The sequence below is a fragment of the Poecile atricapillus genome, chromosome 11, assembly GCF_030490865.1.
Source record: "Poecile atricapillus isolate bPoeAtr1 chromosome 11, bPoeAtr1.hap1, whole genome shotgun sequence".
Lineage (NCBI taxonomy): Eukaryota > Metazoa > Chordata > Aves > Passeriformes > Paridae > Poecile > Poecile atricapillus.
In genome coordinates this window covers 2,361,351-2,388,077 of record NC_081259.1, presented here as the reverse complement: position 1 = coordinate 2,388,077, position 26,727 = coordinate 2,361,351, and the positions used below count along the sequence as shown (strand labels likewise).

Below are 26,727 nucleotides of genomic sequence, written 5' to 3'. Positions count from 1 at the left end.
CTGGAAGCTGAACAACTAAGTTCACATAAATTCATCAGCTGTGCTCATTTGAATAGTTGGCAGAACTCACCTATATCAATGTTATCTCTTCCCAGGGCAACAAGTGAAAGAAACAGTATTTCTCTGTAAAGGCTCCTGAAATGGTAAAAACCCCAATTTATATACTGCACTGATACAGCACAAAACAATCTCTTTTAAAAATAGATTGAAGCATTTAAAGACAACTTATTAAAAAGAGGCATTTTGAACATAATTCCTGGTTGTGCCTTCAAAATATTGTCATTTCTGAGCTCTGCAGAATGTCCTGGACTCCCCACATATGGACATCACCCATGGTAGGTCCCCTGGAAGTTGCACCAGTTGCATGCAGAAAGAAAAACACACTTAAACACTCAACCAAATTCCACAAAATTTCACCAGGCAAGGAATTTGCTTTTCTGCATTTTCACATTAGCTTGAAAAAGCAGGCAGACAAGCAAATAAACACCTTGTCAATGCTCCAGCTGTTGACAAGCCTGTTGTATACCCTTGTATAAATCAGTAAATCCAGGCAAGAAATGAAGATTCACAGGAATTAACGTTCACCAACTCCACTGCTAATGGAAAAAAACCCTGTCTAAATATGAGACATAACCTCTCTTAGCTCCTTTTCTGTCCTCTACAGAAGACTTGAAAACAAACCCCAAATCTACCCATATACCCTAGAAACAAGTGTAGGGTTTTTATTTTAAAACACCTGCTAATTTATGAATAACATTCAATAACAAAATCTACACATATATACACAATCCCTAGTTCCCATTGCTCAGAGGTAAGAAAAAGAGGTGGCTGTAAAGGGGAGGGTGAGAGGAAAAAGTTGGTGAAAGTTACCATAAAAAATTATTCCAAAGTGATAAATTTGAGAACACTGGTGAAAAACAGTGCTTTCTTCTTTAAAAAAAAACAGACTAGGAAAATATAATTCACATTAATAAGCTGATTATTGCCCAACTCTGCTCCAGCTAGGCATGTTGGTGGTCTTACCTCTGTCTTTTAATATGTGGCCACTTGTTGAGCCTCTCCAGGATCTGACTCATTGGTCCATACACATCATTCATCTTAATGCTTTTCACCATACTCCTCAAGAGCTCCTGGTTAAAGGAGTCATCATCTTTTTGCAATAACTGGACCATCGGGTACTTCTGGGCTGAAAAACATTAGAAAGGGTGTAAGAATAAATAGATTCTTTGTGTAGCAAGTACAGAGTTGTTAAAAAAAGGCTATAGAATCTGTGAAAATATTGACATGTATGTAGTGAACAAAACACCAAGTCAAAAAACTGTCAATGTAGAACACAAAAAGCACATAAGAAAACTCAACAGATGCAATGGGCCATGAGCTATTTTCAGGTGTGTGATCCAACACCAGCAACAAAACTCTGAGAAAGCAAATTCTAAAAATAAGAACATGAGCTAAGTGGATGAACGGCATCAATGAAACGTATTCCCTCTCATTCCTCCCATCCCAGTGAAGAAAAAGCCACTGGCAATACCAGTCAATGATTTGAAACAGAAATGCTGGAAAACTAAAACTTGTTCAAGCAGTTTACTGCTAAGCACAGAACCAACCTCCCTCCCAAAACAAGTCACCCAAACTGAGAATAGCAACACCAAACTGAACACTCACTCTCAAACAAAAGAGTGCGATTTTGACCTGCAAGACAAAAAGCAGTATGATCAAAAATCTGTATTGTAGCTCGTGTGAACTATCCACAAAGACATCTTTTCTCAACACACATGCTTCAGTTGCTCAGAATGAGAGGTGTTCTTAAAAAATACCACCATAATCCACAAGAAAGAAAACTTACTCTGAGCATTCCACAGAATATACAGAGGCTGCCTCGGATCCTGATGCAATTTCATATTGTCCCATAGCATCTGAATAAGAACATATTTACTGTCCTCTGACATGCAGTTCCGTGGAATCTGAACAGGAGGATGCACAAAGGCATTTTATTACAAAGTCATGACAAAGGAGTTCTGTATTTAACATGTATCTTCACATCTCTAGGTCTCATGGTAAAAAAGCTTTGCTATTAAAACTACATACAGAAAGTAAAATCTGAAAGAGATCATCAGTGACATGGCAAATTAGTATTTTGGCTATTTTCTACAGTCCTAAAATCTAAATTTCCTCCTTCTACTGCTTAGCTACTCAAATAGCAACAAAACTGACTAGTAACTTTATCCTTCTTGAAACTGAGGATCACAAATTGCAGTGGGATGAGTAAGAGCTAAACACTGGCCCTCACAAGGACTGCTGAACATATGTTCCAGAGTTTTGAATATCTTCCCTCAGCTGACACATTCTTTACCAATTCAGGACTGGGCTCAGCATAGTGCAAGACATATTTCTAAAGAGTTACTGAGTCATGTAATGGTTTCCTATATAGGAAAACAACCATTTCTCATATGTCAGTGTTTTCTATCAGAGTCCATACCTTGGAGTTCTTATTGCAGTGCTCAGAAGAAAGTATTAATCCTGGTAAGTTGCTGGGCAAGTCCAAGCGCCTGAAATACCACACCAAATTCCAGAACACGATGGGATGATGATCTACAAAGTCTGCCACTGTTATTGCATGATCCCCTTCATTTTCAAGTAAGCTTTCAAGCTCTTTCCATACAACGAGAGGACTGAGGTATGGAACTGTTATAGGATCAGGACTAGGCAAGCGCCATTCCAGGCCCAGGGAATCCTGGAGTAACAGAGAAAAAACACCATTAGTTGTAACTAATGTAATGAATGTAACTGTCTTTCCAAGGTCTTATAAATGCTTTTGTTCCCTATGACACACACACACCAAAATCTAAAAGCTACAACTAGCATTAGTTTTAATAATACAACCTAGCATTTACTGTAATTTAGGAAGGTTAATGCTGTTACAGATTATATAATCTATGGCAAACAGGAAAAAAATACTTTTAAGGTAGAAAAACTACACACTGTTGGTCCTTGCAAAGTAGCAGGCAGGCTACCAGTAGGAATGATATGGCTGATCTTCTGGTTTTCCTTCTCATCTTCTTCCAAAGGACCAAAAGTACTGATGCTCCTTGCTACAGGATGACTTGTACATTCTGACCCAGAGGCATTTTGTCTTCTTCCTGAGGGGATCTGGATACTTCTGGCATAAACACTGTCATGCTGCTTAGATTTGCTAGAGGAGAGGAAAAAAAGAAGAAAAAAACCTCAGCTTTTTGTTTTACTCTGAGTGCACCAACGTGTACACAAACAGACAGAAATAAACTGGAAATAATGGACCTGACAGTTTGAATTCTGCCTTGTCAGTCAACACACTCATTCATGTTACAGTGCAAGATTTATTCCCCCTGGCACTGATGATGAACACAAACATCCTCAAAAGAGTTCATAAAACTTGCAGAATTACAAATACCAACATGAATTTCTATATTAGGGATGAAATGGTGTGTATCAGGCAGAGAAAGGATGATGTGGCCAGCTGAGAGATACGGGAGAGGCAGCAGAGGGATCCTCTCTCAAATCAATCTCTCCTCTTCAAAGAATATAATATAAATTTATTTCTATTGATTAAAATACATGCATATGCACAGTGAAGCTGAGGAATTCCTAGGCAAGAAATGCACATTTACCTATTTGAATTGATATCCTCTTGCACAGACATCAGGGATGTAGTGAGGCCAACAGTGGCTGTGGTGTTACAGGACTTCCCACTCTGATTGGAGAAAAGGGATGGGAACTGCATATTTTCTGTAGAAGGGCTGGACTTCAGAAAATACCTGCAGGGGAAAATCAAAAGCTTAATATTATTAAAAAAAAAAGACAAAAAAAAATCAAAAAACCCTTGAAAACCAAAGGCAACCCAAATAACCTAAATACCAAACAAAAAAAGCTCCATTTCCAATATGAGCATTTAAAATTGAGGAAAATTCAAATATTGTTATTACCGTCCAGGCCGCCGAAGATCTCTGATTTCTATGCTTAAAAAAGGCAGGAATAAATTGCCACAGAAGGGACATGTGGTATTGAGATTTGAATCATCTGCTGTCCAGCCTGCCATGATTTCTTCATCATGAACCAAACAGTCACAAGTCCGACACCGAGAACAGCTCGAGATGAGGACCTGCACAGGGCAGGAACAGAACTCACTAGAACACGTTCCCAAAGCTACTTTTGTGTCACAAAGCACTTAAAACTACAGCCAAAATCTTTGCCCTTTGATGAATATTCCTCCCACTTGCATACAAGTTCATCCTCTTATTGCTTCTCAGATTAAAATTAACCAGTTGTTTAATAGTATTATATTTAACAATAACATTATCTGTAATCTGTGAGCATAAAAGCAAAGGAATATTTATGCAGCTACATAAATTATGATTAGAATTTAAACATACTTTTGTAGTGACTGTCAGTATTATAGAAATGGGAAAAAAAAAAAAAAAGTGAAAATGAACAGTCATTAACCTAAATCTAGTGGAGGGGGGGAAAAAGTAAAGAAAACAATGAAAAGCCCCCAAACCAGCCTAACAGTGAAAAGAGACGTGATCTTACTGGAAGACACACCAGGAAATAGGTAGTTCTCTCTTCTGTATGTTTAAACATCAAGTGCTACTTCAGACTTGGTATTTTCACTTTGAACAAATTTATCTCCACAAGGGATTTAGATGCCTGAATTCAATTGCATCCAATAGCAAACTTTTGAGAAGTGAAGCTTTAAGGATCAAAAGATGTGACTGAAATAAAGACCTTTCTAGAGCAGGATTTGAAATTAAATCTACTTTGTGACAGAAATATCCATCTGTCTTTCAGTGTCTTAGTTTGAAGCTTTGAACTTTACCAGAGATACAGATAATAATCATGTTTAAAGACACATGCTCCAAAGTCCATCAATTAAATCTGTAAATCATCCTGTACCTCCATGGCGTAGTTCTGGAACACGCTGGTACTGCTGGTGCTGCAGGAAGACACCAACTCTGATTTGTCAGGTAAAGGGAACTTGGAAAGAGAACCTGTTAGCAGAAGAAACCCAAAGTACTCGTTATTTAGAAAATACATTTTTAGCACCCTGTTTTTCTGCTCAAACAATGCTGCAGTTAAAATAAAATGTGTGATAGAAGATGCAACAAATGAGATACACTGGTACAGAACTGTGGAGTGTGAGGCTGCCATCTGCCCAGCACCAACCAAGGCAAAAAAAAAAAGCAGCCAACAAACAATTTCCATATGTTCACTTTTCTCTGTTAACAACAGTTGGTAGCTCGGAAACAAATTTTAAGTAATTCATAACCACACTTTCTGTGTGGACAAAAGCTAGGGAAGGACAAGAGATGCTGTTTGTACCCCAAATGACATCAGAAAGTGATACAAAAGTCATGAACAATTAGCCAGCACAGATTAGACAAAAAAAAAAAAAAAAAAAAAAAATCTACATTCTGTCTGATAATCAGATTCAACAGCAGCTTCTGGAAAATTATAACAGATTTTTTTAAAAAGTGTTTTTATTACTTTTAGAAAATAGAACCAGACCAATGAAGTTAACAATGTTCTCATGGATGTTTTCTGGAGCTGTAGAACTTACACAATTTAGGTGCTTACATGAATACGCAAGGATTCAAAGGGTTTCCTATTTGAATAAGTGTTTTCAGGTAGTAAAAGAAAATTTACTTTTTCCACAAAAAGGAACCTTACCCTTACTAGGGTGATCCTAAACTGAGAATTATGAAAGAACAACTTTTAAAACTGGAATGTTTTTGTTCAGGATGATGAATGCCATGCAAAAGCTGTCTCTTACCACACTGGTCAAATTGCTTAGCTGAGCTATCATGGGAAGCTGAGCTTTCCAGGCTTGTCTTGCTGATGCTAATTCCCTTAATTTCTGATGTGGTGTTCTCTTGAGGAGAAGCACTTTCAAAATCATTGCAGACATCTTCATCAGTGAGAGAAGTAGATTCTGAGTCCAGAGCTCCAAGAGATGAAACACTTGCTCGGTCTGAATTTTGATCCTGAGAACAGAAAAGAAGTTCCAGTGAGAAAATGAAAGGAAAGCAAAACTATTTCCAAAAAAAAGGGGCAGTCTTCTTTGTCTCAGTAAACTTCAGGCATGACCCTCCCTCCTTGGAGGATCACAGAACTGTGTTCAGAACTGATGCAAGACAAGGCAAATCCCACTCTAGGCTAAACAGCTACACCAGGATTATTTTTTAAGTATTCTCCTAACAAAAATAATTAAGTGAAATCATAACCATCTTATTTCCTACAACTTTTTCACCCCATTGCTACATGAATTATCAGCAGCTGTAGGAATACATTAGGATAGACAAGGCAAGTATCTCTCTTCATTCCCAAGGACTGGGAAGAAAAGTAGCTTTGGTTTGAATTGGTAGCAGCAGCCAACATTCTAACAAATGACCTCAGATCAAAATTAGCTTTAAATTATTTTGGCAACAACACAACCAGATTTCCCCTTACTCATAAAAGCAATAAAGACTTCAAACCAGTATTTGTTTATATAAGTGTTTCTTCCTTAGGTTAAGAAGGAAAGCCAGAGCAATCTTTGTTCTGTCAACACACTTATGTTCTCCCATTAAATATATTCAGAACCCAAGCTAGACTAAAATTTCATTCAGGATATTAAAATTAGGGTTCTAGTATATCAAACATGATTAAAACAATGTAAATAGTCTACAATGACATGTCATGCAAGGGATTCATCACATGTGAATCAGTAATTAAACCTTTGCAAAGATTTTTCCTTAATTTATAGGTTCTTAATAAACATTTACCTTTGCAGATGCAGCATACATTGCGAATTTGGAGTACCACTTGCTTGCTTTCTCTGCAACCCCTTTTCCAGCAGAGAACATGCTGCTTTTCAGAACATCAAACTTAGGGGTTAGCAGTGTGTCCAAGTTGAATGATGGTGATGACACAAGTGTCAATGCACTGGTTGTGTCCTGGGGCTGCTCCCTGGCTGGGCTGTTTGGGGAATAAGCTGGGGAAGACCAAAGCCTGTCCCTTGGCCTTTCATCATTTTTTGTGTAGTAACTCTTGGATTTGGTAAGACTGGGTGGCCTTGGGGAGTTTGGGGGAAGGCTGGACCTCCTACAAGGCTGGATAATAGTTGGGCTCCTCTTATTCACATTTCTGTCATCAAAGGGTTTTTGCAGCTCAATGCTTGGGGCACGGCTGGACAAAGGGCTGCTCATGTTGTTCATGTACATGACTATTTCTTCAGCTAAATCTCTTCTTGCAGATGGAGTAGAAACACTTCTGTCATCATCATCCTCCTCCTCCTCTTTCTGCTGCTCTGTCTCAGCAACCAGCAGAGACAATGGATCAAATCCAGTTTCAACATCTGTTTTTTCAACTGGCTTTACTGGAAAGCTGCTCTTTCTTTGCAACCTTTTAGATTTTTCACTGGAAGCTTTCACTGCTGTTGGTGTTTCGGGCTCTGCATCCAGGTCTTCCAGATCAAAGATAACAGGAGACTCTGTTTTATCTGTAAAACTGCAATCAAAGGCTGCATCTTCATCACTGGATTCTTTCTCCAGGCTTTCTCTCTTCGACTCTAAAGAGGAAGATCTGATATTAAGAGTTTTTGGCCTTATGCTTTTCTGTAATGCACTAGATAGAATTTTGGCATCGGCTCCCAGTTTTTCAACGATTTCTCCAGGGTTTGCTTCCTGGTTGATTCTGTTTATCATGAGTCCCACCAAGCCATCTCCACTCAGGTTCCGGTTCCTGCTTTCCCACGGCATCTCCCTTAAGTCAGCTTCCACTGCACTTTTATGTCTCTTTCTTAAGGATTTACTTTTTATAACTTCTGCTTCATTGGCATCCTCAAAAGATGATGTAAACAGCAATCCTACAGAACTCTCTGAAAAAACAGATCAAGGTGCTTTATTTGTTGCTGTACAAGAAAACTAAACCAATGTACAAAAGAATGCAAATTTGTCTCATCTTTCAAACATTTTACAACACAGAGATGGAATTCACTGTGTTGTGATAGAGGTTGAAATGTTGAGCTATGGCCATAACTTTTAGGAAGGGACAGACAATAAAACATTTAAAAGAGGAGTAAAATCATACAACCTGAAGAGCATTTTGAGAGACACCATCAAGCCTCAGTTGTATTTACATCCCCCTTTTGAAGACATTACTATGAGGCTTGAAAGCTAAGGATAGCACAGGTATTGAGGAAATTGCAAAAAAAAAAGCATCACTTTCTAACTTCATGATTTAGAAACAGAGCCAACAAAAGGAATTATTGTCAGAGAAACCTCCATTGTTTTGCCAGTGCATAAAGATGCAGACTTTAAAGTCTATTACGATATTTCAAGCATTGCTGACATTATTACAATAACCAGACCTGACATTACTAAAGACTCATGAAAATGTCTGAAAGTATCTTTTTAATTTTACTATACAAAAACCCCTTGTCCATCCTGAAGAAATTAATTACTTGCTGGATGTTATAAGAAAAAAACAACAAGATTTTGATGATTTGTAAGCAGATGTTAATTACAGCAAAAAACAGAACAAACAAGAAAAAAACTGGAAATGCAGAATATTCCCATCCATCTTCCTGACACAGCATACACTGACTCCAACCTAAACTTATCCCTCCTCCACTTTTCATCAGCCACTGCTATTGCAGCAATAAAATACTACAGGTTTAGTGGACAGCAGAAGTTAGGAACACAACTCAGAACTCATTAGTAACAAATCAGATGTGTATGTATTTCCCCTGCACTCACCCCTGCTCCCTTCTGCCATGGTATTGTCAACGGTGCCGTTGAGCCGCACGATGCTGGAAGTGGTTTTGTCATTCTTGGAGTTCTGGTAATTCAGTTTGGGCAAGCAGTCCCCACTCCCTTTTGTGCTCTCCACTTCAGACACTGCAGACAGAAAAGGACAGAGTTTTGCAGAATCCAAGGAACACCCCTTAAATCTTAAGTCCCCATTACCTGCTGGACACCTCACACAGGGTTAAGTGACACCTTGTTGCACCCATCCCATGATGCACAGGCTGATATCTGCCTGGGCAGAGCTTCTCATAAAGGAAATTTAACTCCCAGCATTACTTCTGAAATGTTCTAAAAGCTAGAAGTTCCATAAGCTTCTCTACACAGAGCCCAAAAATCATTCCAAAATATGTGGTGGTTGTGAAGATTAAGACCACCCTTGTTCACTTGAATAGAAAAGGTGTAAGAGTGTTTTTCTCCTGCTTTTGCAAGAGCTCAGCTTCACACAGATCCCATTTTCCCCAGGATTACACAGGAGAAATGAAGTAAATGTGAATATTCCTATTCAACTCTTCTAGATATGAAACAAAAATTCCACTGCAGGTGACTATCCAAAATAGAGAACTACTTCTCTAAGGGATTTCAGGCAACTCAATAATAAAGTTGTTTTCAAAAGTGCAAAATGTTTTAGTACATCATATTATTACAGAGAGCCACAAATGTCTTAATCATGGCCAAAGGTAATAAATTAGGCAGAATTCACATTTTCTGCATCCCCAAGTTTTATTAGACCTAAATAACTTGTCTGTAGTCTTACATGTATGTTTTTATGATCATGAGCAAGACAGCTTTTCAAGCAAATTGAAAAAAAAAAATCCTAGTGCTGGAAGGAAGCTTGTGGTGAAAACACTGAAGCAACTTATCTAACTCCATATTTTCTCACACTTTTGTATCACTTGACAATGGGATAAGCTAACCCAACTAGTAGGAGAAAGCCCACTGAAAAATTTAAACAATTCTATTACTAGGGGAACATTTACTATGAGTATACATGGGACTCTCTGTAATGCTTATATTATACAATTTTACTACACAATCTGATCTTCTATTTTCTTGCATGAAGTTGATGCTTTTCAACTGCAGTTGAAGGAAACAAGAGCAGCAGATGCAAAACCTGAAGAAAAAACCCTTCCCATTCTGATCTATCTCCCAAACTTTGAGAATTCCACGGAGCTGGGCAATTTAGAGCTCTCTGTCTTGCAAAATTTCAGCTGCTCTCCTCTTACAGGACTTATAAAGAAACCAGACTGGTAGAAAAGGCTTTTCTGTAGATCATGCCTATGAGGCAATTTCATTTTTTGAAAAGACAAAAACATTAGGCTATAATTATCATTAAGCCTTTATGCTCCCATTATCACTTATTTGAAACAGGAGAGAAAAAAGAACTGTAATTTTCCAAATGAAACCATTAGACATCCAGAAAATTACACATAAAGAACTTTAGGCAGTGACATAAGCTGGCATTATCACACACACTCACTGTGAGGAATCAGCTGTCCCACTTAGCTTTTGCTGGAATCCTTATTTATCCCCAATGAACCAGATATCTGTATTCACAAGATACGTACGAGAACTGGAGTCACTCTCTCTCTTGTCCTCCTTTTGTTCTTGGATGTCTTCAAGACAAGTTTTCCCTTGCTTGGCTTCTTCTTTGAGTGATGTGTTATTGGCAGTGTCTGAAAGTGCCCCTATATCAGTGCAGAGCAACATCAGAATAAAGGCAGTTATGGTATTTAATAATGTGACACTGTTCAGGGGAATAAATTGAACACCAACAGTAATTAAAAGGCCTCTTATCAAGAATATTCCAATTAACAGAGAACATTTTGCCACCAAAAAAAAAAAGAAGAGAAAAAGGATTGGCTTATTACAGTATAAACACTGAAGTGATGCTTTAGAGGATGAAATTAAAGGGGTAATGGGCAGCATTTCTTTTTAAATACTGAATTAAAGCAGTGTTGACTTTAATTCTGTTGCCTGGTTTATTTGACCAAAAAGGTCACATCTTCAAGAACTCCAAGAGGCATCTAAACATTGTTTCTTTTTAGTGTAAAATGTTTCTCAGAAACATTAATGTTAACAGAAATGTTAATGCATGTGATTCTCATGGTTTTACTCTAAAAAGTAAAAGAACGTAAACAATACAGAGGCAAATATGAATTTGTCTGCAAAACTAGATTAAAATAAAACCAGCCAACCAACATCACCCCCAAACCCCCTGCAAACATTCAAGCCACTTATCTGGTCATTTTCAAGCCAAAACTCTGCCCAAGTGTAATTAATAGAGTCTCCCTCCAGAATGAGGAGGGTCCAACATAATTTAATGTTTCTTTCCCTCTTTTCTCTAAAGGGGCTGCACTGAATGGCTACAAGGGTAAAAACCTTGTTGCTATGGCAAAGATAAGAAAATACTCTGGAATTTATGGGAGAGTTTTTTGGATTTCCTGAGGAGTCAGCACACATTCCACCTATGAGATTTCATGCAAAGTAAGCTTGAAAAAATCAGATGATGTCAAAAGCAAATGCTATTAATTATATAAGTGACAGTTATTTCATTAAGGATTATTTACACTTCCTTAGTTTACATGGTCTGAGTTGCAACCAACATTGCTAAGCTCTTGTACCGTGCTTTGCATGGCTGGCTCTCAATAAAATGGCTTATCAGGAAGCTCAGCTCTATGAAGAACAGGCAGAAATAAAGCAAAATTGTTCAAGGCCATCCATAAGGTTAATGATAGAGCCAGAAGTAGGACTGGAGTCTCTGGGGCCCAGAGAAATAATCTAGCCATAAGGCCATCATGTATGTTCTGTCTGTCAGGGCAAAGATTTATTTGTACACATTTGGAATCATAGAACAGTCCTAGATGGAAGGACTTTGAAAGCTGAGTCAGATGACCCACATACATTTATAAAAGTATGTTGTAAAGGTCTTCCAAGGTCAGCCTGAACTAAACTAAACTGCATTGCTGCTGCTTTACAAATTCACTATCATGCTTTACTACCAGGAAGTTATAAAAACCATGGAAAGTAGTACCTTTAAAAAATATCATTTCCAGGCATGGCCATATTTGATATTCACATTAGCTAAGCCTTTACTGGAAAGAAAAGGAAAGAAACCCTGAAATTTACAGCCTCACATATTTTACTTATATTCTAGATAAAAACAAACATGATCATTGCAGGTGGTATGCAGAATATGCAATCAGTATTGCAAACTCAAGGACTAGTTCTAGCTGTCTCTGAGCTAATGTGAAAAAAAAGGGGAAAATAAAAAAGGCAAGGCTGGTCAAAAGTGTCTGCCAATTTTAAGACTGGTTATTGGATGAACTAGGATAATTATCACAAATTTCAGGTTCATATTTTGTCTCAATTTCTCTCATGAATAGCTGATACAATAAATGAATAGCAGACTATTTCAGCTTGAAAGGCAAGAAGAGACTGCTTTTTAAAAATTAGGCAGGATCTATTGGGTTTTTTCCTCTAAAACAGTTTTATTGAACTCACAAAAGAAAGATTTTTGAAATAAACTTTCTCATCAGCATGACAATAAAAAAACCAGAGGGATGTGAATACTTTACCAGGAACAGACGTATGTGCAGTGCTTGCTGGTAGCTTTTTCAATGCTTTTTTAAACTGTGCTATTCCTAAGACAACATTTCGTATTTTCATCCAGAGGAAATAGCCACCTCGATTGCTTGAGGGCCAGGTGCTTTCCAAAACAGCCTATTTTGGAAATATCAAAATCAAGCAGTTATCTTCAGGAACAGTCAGGTGTGAAAATGGTACCTTAAATTTCAGACTGTTACATTGGCAGCAATACAGTAAATTTCTAAATCTACAAAACCAAAACCCACAAAATGATTCTGTCTTATGTTTTTCAACTTACAAAAAAAAATGACAGAATCACACCTGAACTGCTCTGTTATTTTTCTCCCTTCTATTTGCCTGGATAAAAATGTATTTCTGTCCTCTCCCCCATCCTCTTTAAATCATACCTTGTTGTAGTAGCCGTAGGTGATGGCATTGGGGTCGATGCCAGCCTTCTGCATTTCGAAGAGCACCCTGACTGCCAGCACGGGCTGCCCGTACTGCCCACACAGCTGCATGAGGACCCTGTAGCACACCTGCAAACACACACCAGTGAGCCCTGGCTCCACCCTCAAACCCACAGGCTCCTTCTGGACTTGGGGGTTGTTTTACCTCGTCAGGTGGATCTATTTTTTTGGTGTGCATTTTCTGTAGCACATCATAGGCAGTTCTCAGAGCCCTGACTTTGGAGTGGCAGACTTTCACATAGGCAGGGAGGCAGATGAACCAAAGGCCGTAGCAGTGACGGAGCAAACACCTGGACCACATCTGGGGGATGGAGGAGTACTTCTTTGCAATTTTGTGGGCAGATTTAATTTCCTGGAAAGAGAGACAGAGATTATTTGTGTGTGTTTATATCTACACCACACAAAGCTACATGTTAAAAACTGAACATGTACCATTATATCTGTATAACTAGTTAATAACTGTCCAACAGTAATATTAACAGTAATATCATATTATTAATATAATAAAGAGGGAAAGCATACGAAAGCAGTGAGAGTGATACCAAAAACAGTCGCTGTGCAATATTCTACTGCTAAAACCTTGCATTTCAGTAAGTATCCATTACTTTGAAAGTTAGAGTCCCTCAAAGCCCTGTGCAGTTAAAAGCAATCAAGAAGTGGATGTGGAAAATTCATGGAGAACAGTGTGAAGAAAGGGGAAGGAACAGGGACAGCACAGCAAGCAACAACCTGTACAGGGGCTCTTGTAGGATATGGTGCAGCAAGAAGCACATCCAAAGAACAATTAACAGTGACCCTACAGTCACCAGATCAGAAGATCAGATCATCAGGCTGCAGCCACTGCCAGTCAGGCTTTACAGCCAAACTCAAACTGTCCCCCCTCCAAAGCACCTCACACTCCAAAAACATCAGCAAGTACCTGTTTAGTTCTTCTGAACATTGGTGATGGGCTGTTGGGGCTACTGGCTTTTGAGGACAGTTTGTTATTTGGTGCTGTGAGAAATCCTTCAGGTCGTTCAAACAATTCTAGCTTTAATACTGGAAATCCATTATAGCTGTAAGACAAACATGTCAATTCTGGTAAGTCAGCTCCAAAGCAAACATGTCACATAATAGCAAAGGGAATCAACTACACACTTGCACCAGAGGCTTCCCAGGAAATAAACACAAAAGTAAACCTTTAAGGACATCACTGGCAAAGTGGCTCACCAATCCCTCAGCATGAGTTCATATGCCTGCACAAACAGTCTCAACCTGTTATTCAGGTAAACAATTTAAATTGATAAATGTATTTTCTGTCATAGCATTTTCTTTAATTAATGTGTCAAATGCATTAGTATTGATTCTAGTTAATAAAAGAAAATCATCTGTGTGGCTTAGTCCCCAGTGAGTATCACATGACTGAGATTTATCAAAATCAACAGGAACAATATCAAAGTATCGAAAAGATTAAATCAGATTAGATCTAAAAATATTTCTCAGAATTAATGAAGAAACCAAAGAACTCCTATGACATAGTTACTAAATTAATAACACTAGTTTTCAGTGATCCTTTGACATGTACTCTCTCTTTCCAAAGTGTATCTGCACTTTGTATCATTATTAGTAATAACAGCAGGACAGCAGACTGGGTCTACTAATTTCAACTTTAAGCTCAAAAGGTGTCAACAGCTAACACAATGTAATGTGATCACTACCAGCTTTGTTATTGCTTCTGTGTGTACACACACAAAACGAAAACTTCAAAAGAACTGGCGTGACGGCCATTTCACACACACCTTTTACTTGAGCAACATAAAGGAACAGGAAAAAATCTGTATTTCCTGGCTCTCACAAGAACCTAGAAATTAAAGTCTACAGGGGCAGCTATTAGGATTTTGGCTGGTATCCTGCTGTGTCCTTAGACTACCTGTATTGTAGAGGGTGCTCTTCCCCGTTTGGCAGATGAGGGATCTCAGGGGGTGTTATGAAAACTGTGTGCTCACTCTTGTAGGACTCATCCAGCTCTATAAGTCGTGTTTCCCCAGTTTTGTCCATATCTACCTGGAGGAGGAAGTTAAAAGAAAAAGTAGTTACCAGGGGCATTGTATTTCCTGCTGTTAACAGCTGTATGATCAACAGGACAGAATCTGCATTAGCTCTAAAGAACAGCATCTTAAATGCAATGACACCTTGCAAAGTTATAATGACAATAATAAGTTGCATTGCTTTTGTGAACTTCACCCCAACCCAATAATCAGTGTTTAATGGTATAGTCTGAGTTGTCTGTTTACAGGTAAATATTTTAAGTAGTAAGTAGAGATTAATCCTTTTGAACACAACCATTTCTAGAACTGTTTCCAACTGCAGCAGTAACTTGAAATTTATTTTTAAATATGAAAATAACAGCCATTTTCCCCCTCTTTTAACCACTGAAAACAATACCAGAATTTATCAAATTGTCTGATGCATACAGAAAGTACTACCAGCACCATCCACAATTGCAGTCTTAACACAGCACTTAATGTCTTGATAGTTTGCAGAGACTGCAGAAATACACATGCACTCAAGAGAATGGAATATAAATGTGTGACCTTACTGGAGCTAAAGGGAGACAGGCATAGCTTTCTTTTTCTAATTTCAATTACTTAAATGGTTTAAATGGCAACCAAATGACAGCCAAATGGTAGAATACTTCAAAGAAATGAATAAACAACCTGTGGAACCCAAGAACGCATGTTTTTATGCCTTAAGAGTTTGGCAACAGAGAGTTAATGTATAAAAAGAAGTATATTCCACAGTTCTCTCCCTCCAGTGAGGTGCAAATATATCAAGTAGTTTCAGTAAAATTCTTGAATATTTAAAGTTTGATAAACATACAAAGAGGTGTCCTTAATTACACATTTTGCTGCATGAGACAGATGGAAAGCATTAGCAAATTGAACCAGCCAAGTAGCAAGAACATATGGCTCCTGAGAAGCAGCAGTAAACGAAACCTTACTTGCAATTTAAATACTTCTAAGGATGTAAAAATCCCACTGCTACAAGTTTTACCAGTGAAATATAATAAAGCCGGTAGCATAAATGTGTGTCAAATTGAGGTAATTTTTGAATTCCTGGAAAAATGAAAACTTGTGAGACAATTACACTGTATCTTTCAGTTGACAAAATGCGTAATCAATTACAATCTGCTGCTGCTGTCTAGGAGTAAATAATGCAGAAAGGATTACTCTTCATCTTAAACTATTCTCACAAATTATTCAAGGGAAGGCTTAGTTGATATTTTATAGATAACTAATTTCACAGTACATAAAATTTTTCTCAAGCCAGTAGTCTGTAACTACCCAGAAGAAATCACTGTATCACTTTTCAACTCATGACATCACTCTCATCCAAAACCCTGTCAGGTACTGGTTCACCTAATAAAACTTTAAATATAAATATTGGCTTTACTGGAACAATTCAATTTTCATATCTGGCCTTGGCCACAGCTCTAGTTGGTACAACAGTCCTTGATATACTTCCATATTTTGACTCTGTAAGTTACTAGGAAGAACAGTATCAGAAATTAGGAGAAATCAGGGAGGAGAAGCAGGAAAGAGATGAGGCAAATATATAATTGTCCAAAGAAATCCTAGACGGGAACCTGCTCCCTCATGTCAGTGAATATCCAGTTTCACAAGCAGTTCTAAAGCCATGGGAAATCCTAAAAGTATTGCAATGCCAGTGCCTCAGTTTCCCCACCATTATCCCTGGCACAGAAGTAGCTGTCCCATTAATAAACCTGAATAAAATCCTGACTGCCAGTAATGGAACTCAGAAGTGCACGTGCATTCTGGAAAATTTGTTCTCACCAAACTATCACAAGCACTTTTTATAGTGGAAAGAAGCTGTCCAGGGCATCAAGCAGCAAAATATCTGGCACAAGAACAGACAGGTCTCTGTTTCAGCTGTATAAATGGCTACTTAACCTTTTAGAAAAGGTGAAAGCTCCAGCAGCTCCACAGATTATGTGCAGTCTCACAGTGGCATCAGCAACCTAAGCATGACTTTTTTGAGAGACATCTGAGTTCCCAGACAAGATAACTTTAGTTTAGGGCATCAACTTCAGCACCCTCAAACTATTCTATAAAATGAAATGCAACAGACAGAATTTGACACTTACAGAGCCATTGCACTCTGAATAAACATACTTTTTAACACCAGCCAAAGAACTGCAGTACAGAGGAAACCCAAGTGCTGCTCAGCAGTTCAGTCACTGGGGTCTATTTCTGTCTGGGATAGCTCCTGTTTCATGCACAAACTGGCACATGGCAAAGCAAGCACTACACATTGAAAGGTTTCTAGCAGAGCTAGGGGATTGACTCAACATTACAGAAATGTTTGTAATTAATTCAATTTACAAGCCATGAATACCTGCAAGTCACGCTATAGAACTGGGAAGCAGAGTTTTGAAATTTGTTAATACTAAAATATTGAGACTAGCAAAAGCTATAGAAAGCATTAAATATCCTCATACCCTGCTTTTATATTTCTCTCAAACTTCACTGTTTTCAGACTTATTTTCAAAACAGCTCCTTTTAACTCTTCTGCACTTCCATGGAAAAACAGCCATAAAGAGGAATAGCAGTTATCAGTCTTCAGTATCAATTCCCATGGAACAGCAGGTGACCTGCTTTCCAGGAAATCCCAGACAACTGCACCCTGCTTAAACAGCAGTGTCCCAGAACAGAGTGGTACAGGTAGCCAGTAAGATGACAACTAGGTGTGGAATTCCTTATCATATTCAGAGAAATAGGGATGTAAGGTTCTGGGTTTCAGTTCAGTCCTCCTTCTTGCACTTCTTACAACAGGCCAGTATTTCAGAAGTTTACATACCAGTGAAAATTAGTACCTCTGATTTGTTCTCATGATGTTTCATTTACATTCAAGAATTTGAAGCAAAAAATAGAATGAAGTCCAACAAAAAAGGAAAGTGGAAGGCTACAATAATGAGAAAATGGGAAAGTAAAAGCAAAAAACTTGCATTTCAAATACATTTCTGGTTGTATTTTATCAGATAAAGTAGAAAACAGCAGAAGTTGAACACTGTATGCACACCAAGACTTGCTTACTTTATCCACACAGTCATCAAAGAAGGCAAGACTGGCATCTTTGTCACTGACAAAAGAACATTCCTCAATGAAGCGAATGAACATCTGGGTTTTGGTCATCAGGGTGTAGAACTTCTGATGGGAACGGTCTCTGCTCTTCAGGAACCCTACAAAGTGCAATCAGCAGCAATGTCAGAGTGTCCAAAATGGAAAAGCCCTCACCACAACTCAGTCTAGGTCCTACTTATGTGCAAAAAGCTTCCTGCAATCATTGCCACTACTGTGCAATTTTGTCTGCACTTAAGATTTCCCCCATCATTTACAATACTGACATGCAAATGTTTTTATTCTGCAGATAAAAGAGAATAAAAACCAATACAGTAATACACACAAAAAAAGTTCATAACTTTTCACCTTGTAGTTCAAAGAGAGAACTTGCATCTGTGGCTGTTTCAGAGGGTGCCTCCGTTATTGGCCTGAGATAAGACCTGTAACCTTTTAGGATTGAAGCCATGAAACATAGAAATGCTTCCTGGATCTCCAAATCTAACAGATGTAATTTCTTCCCAGAATTAAAATCATAATCATTCATTGCCAATTCCATTAATGCATCTTCTCTTGGTCGCTGTTGCACTGTGAACAAAACAACATTATAGTGTTTTACTTTTTTCCCCCCTCAATATTGGCCAAAAATATTCTCTTTATCTTACTAGATTCAGTGATTACTGAACTCCATTACATTTGAAATTCAATCAGGATACAAGACAATGGATTCAGCTTAATCTCCTGTACCTCAGAATGTGGTGATCTGTGGATCACACCAAAAGCAGGATGCACTGGCCTGTTCAGCACAGGAGTTACCACAGTACCAGACAACTAGTGTGGACAGAGCTTTAAAAAGCCCTCAAAGAAAGCTATTTGTAAAGCCATGAGAAAATTTAGACAGGTGCTGATTAAAGAAGCGTATTTTCAGGACAAACACATGGGTGGGATGTATTTTTTTTGACTGTGCCTTTCATTTCAAAAAGCAGACAATGCACATTAAATACTGACATACACAGAAAAATCACCACTTAGAGGCAAAGTGGAGCTATTAAAACACAACACTGCAAAATGCTGCTAAAGACAAAATGTGGCTCTAGCAAAACCTTTATTCTTTAATTAAGTATGCGTATCAACATTTTAAAGCCATCAGAACTCAGGCTGAGACTTCACTGCTACACACAGAGTTTGGTAACATTCTAATAATGTCTCAAGAAAGTGAAAAGATGGTTTCATCACTGTCTTTCCACATCATATAATTATAGCCAACCTTACCTCAAAATCATTTTTAAGCAACCTACTCTGTAATAAGATTTAAGTTCACTACCACTCTATTTTTACATGCAGAACATAAGGCTTAGAATTTTTTCTAAAAATGCCCTTGCATAAAAATATATCAAAATTCTGAAGCATCAGATAATTTTCATCACCCATCAGCTATAGACTTCTTTGTGAAGCACATCCCAATAAACTTCTGTTTCTGTACATTCTAATCAGGACACAAATTCTTGTGACCTCAATAGCCAGGAATGTGTAAACAGCCTTTTAAAAAAGTGCTTTGTTTTTATGAATTTCACTAAAACCACTTCTACCCATTTTTCCTCACTTAAAGGTTTAATATACCTTACTCTGCAATATTTGAGGATTCTATCAATAACAAATTTTTACTTAGAGATGTCCAGTAATTGTGTCTTATATTTAAACCCCTAATGTTTAAAAAACACTTGTTATTTCCATCTTAAGTTTTTAGGTGAGGTACTTTGAGCTTGAGTGTCAAAGTTATTCCAATTTCAACTGCCAAGACATCAGCAAACTTTGAAGACGAAAAAAAGAAAAGGTCTTTATTAGGTCCTGGCCTACTCTTTGCATTGTTTTCCTATTTTATTCTCATGGAAACTCTGCTCTTTTTTTTTTGTATGAGGCTAACATTAATAGGAAGGGATATCTGTTAAGTACTTCCTTGATATAAATGTGAAGTCTGTCCCAGAAGTCCCCACATTGTTTCTAATTGCTGGATTTAGAGCACAAATTTTCCCATTCTGTAAAAATAAATGTTTAGTGGGACTGATAACTTTAGAACACATTTAATTAACTACATTTATCTGTTTTTGTGGCACACTATGCCCAGTGTAAAGCTTGCTATGTACTTTCCCACTCACATTCTGCCAGTTGCTGATATAAAGTATTTAAAGTGTTCATCAGATTTTTACAAGGTTTCTTTGGTAAGATCTTCCATGCAATAGCTTTCTTGTCTCCAGTTCTGGAAAAAAAAAAATAAAAAAAAAAAATCAGCATATACTGGAATGTGTTCAAAGGATGTTCCACCCCACCAGAGAAAGAGGTTTCAATCCATTAAAACTGGACTGAGAAGGATTGCAAACCAACTAACAAAGTCAAATTTGATTTACTGTATGGAGAGCTGATCAGAGCCATCCAACCAGTGCCCCATATTTCAGGGTGATGATTACACTGCCACACTCTCCAGCACTGAAATCAATCCAGTTACAACTCACCAGAGATGGATTAATGGTATTAAGCACCTGTTATTGCACCAGCAACCACCACTCATGCCATGTTCTGAGCTCTAATTACTTAGGTAATTAATTACACGCTCTAAAAACTGGCATGGACAGAAGGAAAATAAATGGAAAGAAAAACTAAAATACCCCTCCAAGTTTTGCCAAGAAAGACAGCTTTTGCCTTTGAAAATAGGAAGCAGAAAAAATTAGAAGAAAAACTGTTGATAATAACTTACTGAGAAATGGTGTTGGTGTCCAGGTCAACACAGCTGACATCAGGTGGGGGATCATAGAGATCAAAGTATCTGGAATCAATTCCCACTATGAAGGGGCACGGGGCACTCAGCACATCTGCCAGTGCCAAGGGACAGAGAGGGATATACGGGCAAGGCCAGTGGAAGGGAAAGATCATCTTGGAAAACATACAGAGACAAAAACACAGGTTAAACATGTGCCATACAGCCTCTGCAAGAATAACCCACACTTCACCAACTTCAAAATTATTTAACATGGCAGATTGTTACTACTGAGAATCTAGATGTAGATTCTTAATTAAAATCCGCACTAATTTCGCTAAAATTCAATTTGTAGGAAAAACATCTTCAGAATCACAGATCTCGCATAGCAGAGGCAGCAAAAAATGCTTAGTGATGACAGGCAGGGAAAAATCATGCATTTAAAATTCCACAGAATAGATAAACCGCTAGCTGGGAAAATCGAACCCCTATTTTATGCACTGTGATGATCAAACACTTATTTACAGTATTTACACAAAGAATCAACAACAATTTATCTTCTGTCTTCACAGGATATCATTACAACAGTAATTTTTCTCTCTAGTGAGCTTTAACTCTTATTTTTAAGTAACCTTTAAGTTTAACAGGACTAATACTAAATCTAGATTTTATCTCAGAAGCATTCTTTCAATCCTTTTACAGGTGTATGACTAAAAGCTGGTACTTACAGAGACCAATGCCTCTGTCACACTCGTGAGGACAGAAGGTCGCAATGAGTGGATGAGGATTTTATGTTCTGTCACAGCAAACACCAGCAAAGTTACTGCATTTTCAGGTCCTAAATTCTGAAGTAGTGTAGAAAACTTCCCACCACTGTTACAAGGACATAAACACACCAGTGAGTTACAAGGGACATAAAAAAAAAAGAAACGTTCAATAATAAAATAAATGGAAATCTGCAAATCTTTCTTTTAGAGAAGATTACTTTGTAGAATGCTTGGCACACTTCACTGTCCAGTGAGGAATGGTTATTTCCCAACAGTAACCATGATTTCTTGAGACTTGACTCAGCCTAGACTGTTTTCAGGACACAGGCATTACAATTTTTCTTTTTGAGAAGCAATTTACAAGGAGACAATGTGTTTCTTTAATCAGTCTCCTGCGCCAAGACCTGGAAGTCAAGACAGTAATAGAACTCCTTCAATTCCCTTTCAAAACAAAAAACTGAGCTATCTTAGAGATCAACTCCTAGAAAAGGGATCTAATCTATATTCTTTGTCAAGAATTAGGAAAATGATTTTACGCTCCCCCCAACCAAATCCATTGCTAATTAAGTGTGTATCCTTGTCAGGGTGCAGGCCTAATCACATGAATAAACTTCAGATCCACTCGTTTCCAAAGGCACCAGACAAGGCAAGTCAATTTACACAACAGCAACTCTAGATACCGAATCTTTTCCCTGCCACAGATCAGAATACATCTCACAACTAACAAGATACTGCTACTTGCCTCAGTGGGAGTGGTGATGACACAGGCTGGCTAAGAATCAGGTTATCATGTGGAGATAGCTGTGAAAAGGTTTTAAAATACATTACTTTTATTCTGAACTTTGGAAATATTGATTAGAAATTATACAACTGTAACAAAGAACACTTAATAATTCAAATTAAGCTCGATCTTGTATACCCCAGTTGTGTATCACTCTAAGAAGTGCTGTGCAATGACATGCATCAAGATCTTTTAGTAAAAACTGGGCAAAGCATAATCTTCCTTTCTTGGCCAGAACTGAATACATTGCATATTCATAAAGAAGACTTTAAACTAGCTAATGCTGCAGAAATCTGAATATATTAACTGCTGAAAAATGAAGCCTTCTGTACTTTAAGGGCTGTGAGAACCCATAGTTCATACAGAGCTTTCAGGAGCTGGAGGGAATTCTTTCTGGATTTAGGGGTAAAGAGAGGGATAAAAATTCATAAAGGGGAGAGATGGCAGGTCATAATGTAAAGCCATATTTTCTTCAGAAGACATATGAGAATTAGGCTCTTGGCTAGTAGAAACTGCTTAGCTCTGATAGAATCTTTAAAATTTGCACTGGTTGAAGATGCAAGAAGATCCTATTAAATCACATTTCGTTCTTACAGTGACATGGCATCAAGCAAATCATTCATATATTCAGCAGGAATAGGAAGACTCAGGTAAGTACAAGAATAGCAATAGACAATCAATTTATCAAAGCTCAGCTATGTTTACAGCCATGGTAAATCCAGAGTAACAAGATACCAGCTGGCTTAATCCTGCCTGCACTTTCTGTTGTATAAAAGCAGTAGTAACTCGGCCACAGCAGCTTGTACAACTGAGCTGCAAGTTCAGACCATTTTTAGTAACATTCCAGGTTTGAGTGTGTTTCACCTTGGACCCACTGCAGGTGACCAGGTAACAGAAGCCAGAACACAAGATGATGACTTAGAAACACAAAGTCCCCTAATGCTGGTGCGTGCCTGGAGACCCACCAAACACAGGGGATTCAGGAGAGTCTGCAATGCTCTTTCCCTGTACATCTCACATCCTACTTCCCTGACAAATGTGGATGGCCACACCACAGACTGGATTTGTCAAGCGAGTCACCTTGGGACCACCAGCACCATTTGCTTGGTCAGTGGAAGAATTCAAAAGACTCATTTTTTCAGCCTGAGGCAAACCTTCATAAACCACTCTCTGAAAGGAAACATCAGCCTGATGTCCTCTGACTTCTGTGCTTCAGCAAAAGCAAATAAACACAATTAAACATCAATTCAAGGGGCACATCTCCCTCAGGCAGAAGGGGCACTTATTACCCCCATTCCCCAGAGGGAGAAACATTACTCCACGTGCTCTTCAAGTCTGCAGGTTGTGATACATTAGCACAGCACCTCTGTGCAATGAGGGGATGTAGGACACAGAGTCCAGCAGATCTCAGGTCAGAAGGAACCCATCAACGCTGGCAGCTGGAAGCTGGCAAACAGGAACATTCCGGAGTGTTTTACTAATGGCTATCATTTCTTTGAGATTTAAAAGTTTAATTGCTTAGCAAAAGACTACAACATTTTCCATTAGCAGGCTTTGGAGAGAAATGGAATCCTGAAAGCTTGCCATTTTCAACACAGGCATTTTCCACACTAATTTTGAGGAAAAGTCTAAGGTACAATCACCTGTTATTTTATTCAGGTGCAGTTTCAGACACAACTTAAGTCCCTAGAAGCAGCTGGAAGGAAGAATTTATTCAGATCTCAATTACCACTGCCTACTGTAAAAGCACTGGTTTCTCCACCTGTACTATTAGCTCCTAAAGCTGTACTAATTTAATGCACAAAACATTTTGAAAATAAGGTATAACAGACATAATTTTCACATCACTTATATCTAGATTTTCAGACTTCGTTCCAGGATATAAACCCATACGTACTTTGACAAAATTCCCTAAAATTTCAGACTAAAAACATTAAATGCTTTTACTCTGAAGTCAATCACTCTCTCCGTAAATAGCTGTTTATTTTTTCCTGCCACAAATATTTTGTTTAATATGAATTTTTAAAAAAACCCTAAAACAAGATGTAAAAATTCTGGGTTTTGAATTGAAAATCATAAGAATTAAATTTAAATTTAATTTTGAATTTAAAATCATAAGAAAAGGTACAGAAGTGCCGGATACAGTTTCAATACAACTAGCCTAATCCCTTTTCAGTAACAGTAATAAATACCACTCCTTTAGAACACACTAAAGAGGATCTTCAATATTCAGTACATGCTATAAAGACATAACCCAGGATTGTATTTGCTCTGAAAGACTTTACTACCATATGGGCTACACAATTAACACTCAGAACTGCACCGGGCTCTCTGTATTTTATGTTTTACAAGTAATAACAGAATAGCACCATTTTGTAACTATTTAATCAAAATAACGATTGGTAGAATACTATGACTGCAACAGAGCTCTCTTTTCGCTGCAATAAAAATTCTAACACGTCTCTACCTATTTTGCCTCTTTAGGAGAAAATAAAAAGATTTAATAACATTTCAGAAGTCCTCGAGACCAGGATTTTTTCTCTCCTACTAACAGTGACAGGGCTGAAATTTCCAAGAGCAGGTAGCAATTCCTGTAATTATTTCACTCCCACACAGCCCTGCAGGTAGCACAGAGCAAGGGGCAGGTTTGATAAAGGGGCTGTTACTGGGTGTGGCTCTTGCAGCTCTCACTGAGAGCAAAAAGCCCTTTGGGAAGAGGGGAAATCATGGATAGACATTTCACATCTGGTTTTAGTTTTATTTATTTATTTTGCACTCAACCTTCATACAGTAGCAAGAAGAAAACTGTTCAAAAGCTATTGCAAAAGTCAGACCAGATGCTGACTTGGAGTAGTTTTTCATTAATTTCTATATACTCTGAAAAAAAGTAACTTCTAAGATCACTAAATAGCTTCTTGTAATAACTCACTAAAGTCATTAACTAAACTGGAAACAGAATTTTTATAGATTTATCACATTATGTGTATGAATTTATGAAAAAGAAATCCTGAACAAAAATAATTTGAGCACATAAATTACATTTTCCATTTATTAATCTGCTTTATCTTCACCTTAGACACAGTTATTAAAGAAAATTACACTCACCTGCACTAGAATTCTTGGCCTCTGAGGGGATGGAAAAGGTACTTTATGCATGAAATGGGAAATGTGTCTGGAGGAAAAGAAAAACACTGATTTAGTAGAAATTAAGCTTAAACTACATCACCTCAAGACATCACTCTTGACAGTAAAAGAAATTATTATACAAAAACGGGACACACTCAAAACAGAGCAAAAAATCCCAGCACCTAAACCCTACTGGAATATTCTGACCTTGAAAATATATTTTTCTACTGGTCACAAGAAAATGGAGGGGCAGATTCTCTTTCAGAATACAAACTCTGTTTGTGAGATTGAAAAATTACAAGGAGATTTTTTTTTTTTGCTTGTAAAGTAGAAATATTGACATTTGAAATAGCACTAAACCTCAGAGACTAGAACTGGTTACTTGCAAAAAAAAATATTCATGGCTGAATATCAAGGAGAATCATTAAACTCATCCATTTTCTTCAGTTCTAAATACAAAATGATATATAAAATTGCTGATGAAAAAGCTTTAAAGTTTTTTCACATACTACAAATAGAGAAAAATGTTTTTAGAATTTGACAAAGTTCTCAGTTTCATGAATTGATTAAACTTACACAAGTTCTAGAAGTCTAATTCTACATTTCTATTCCATCCTAAACGCCACCTTACAGCACACACTTTACCAGGATTTCTACGAATGTTACCAGTGTTGTGACACGGGCAACTACATCTGGTAGAAAGTCAGACAAACCCACAAATAAGCATTTGGGTTTTATTTTATTACCAGTGTATGAAGGTAGCAGTCAAAATATGGAACATGTCACACAACGAGGGAAAGCTGCTGTTCGCAGCAGCTGGGCTGACTGAAAATGTTCAGGTACTTGCATGGCACAGACCAACTTTCATCATCATTAAAAAAGCCAAAGGAAGTAGGCTGGATACCACATTAGAATCCTATATTTAAATTATCCACAGTAAACAGACCAGTTTAAAAATCAGAGAAATTAGAATAAATCCATAAAATCCAAATTGATGAAGCATTTCTCATATCTACTTATTTTATTCATTCCCAAAAGCTAAAACACCAAACATCTGAACTTCAAAACAAAACAAACAAAAATATATATGTTTTTAATCACTGGAAGTTTACACTATCAGAATTTTCAAACAAGTTCAGTGATGGGAACTGTAATAATGAAGGGTATAAACAGTCACAAGAAATAATTAATCCACAAAGTCAAAGTCTCCTGGAAGTTAATATTTAAGTTGAAGCAGGAAAAAAACTGATGTGCAATAAAACAGAAAAGTAAATGGTGTATTTGAAATCTGCTGCATTAAAAGATTACAT

The 26,727-nt window shown here is 37.6% G+C and overlaps 1 protein-coding gene across 4 annotated transcripts in view; it reads right to left on the bottom strand.

Annotated features, from left to right (window-relative positions):
* DENND4A (DENN domain containing 4A) overlaps nt 1-26,727 on the bottom strand; it is a 56,945-nt gene that overhangs the window by 3,840 nt on the left and 26,378 nt on the right. For 3 of the 4 annotated variants that reach the window (XM_058846568.1, XM_058846570.1, XM_058846567.1), the window contains 24 exons: nt 25,397-25,463; nt 22,253-22,311; nt 21,472-21,616; nt 20,744-20,919; nt 20,148-20,248; nt 18,361-18,579; nt 17,968-18,113; nt 14,784-14,917; nt 13,794-13,929; nt 13,020-13,226; nt 12,815-12,943; nt 12,398-12,542; nt 10,388-10,507; nt 8,772-8,912; nt 6,798-7,891; nt 5,807-6,017; nt 4,930-5,024; nt 3,963-4,138; nt 3,648-3,794; nt 2,983-3,193; nt 2,480-2,734; nt 1,847-1,964; nt 1,024-1,186; nt 71-135 (listed from right to left, as the gene is read on the bottom strand). In XM_058846568.1, coding sequence (XP_058702551.1) covers nt 71-135; nt 1,024-1,186; nt 1,847-1,964; nt 2,480-2,734; nt 2,983-3,193; nt 3,648-3,794; nt 3,963-4,138; nt 4,930-5,024; nt 5,807-6,017; nt 6,798-7,891; nt 8,772-8,912; nt 10,388-10,507; nt 12,398-12,542; nt 12,815-12,943; nt 13,020-13,226; nt 13,794-13,929; nt 14,784-14,917; nt 17,968-18,113; nt 18,361-18,579; nt 20,148-20,248; nt 20,744-20,919; nt 21,472-21,616; nt 22,253-22,311; nt 25,397-25,463 — 4,460 coding nt within the window. The other variant, XM_058846571.1, reaches the window with a different exon arrangement.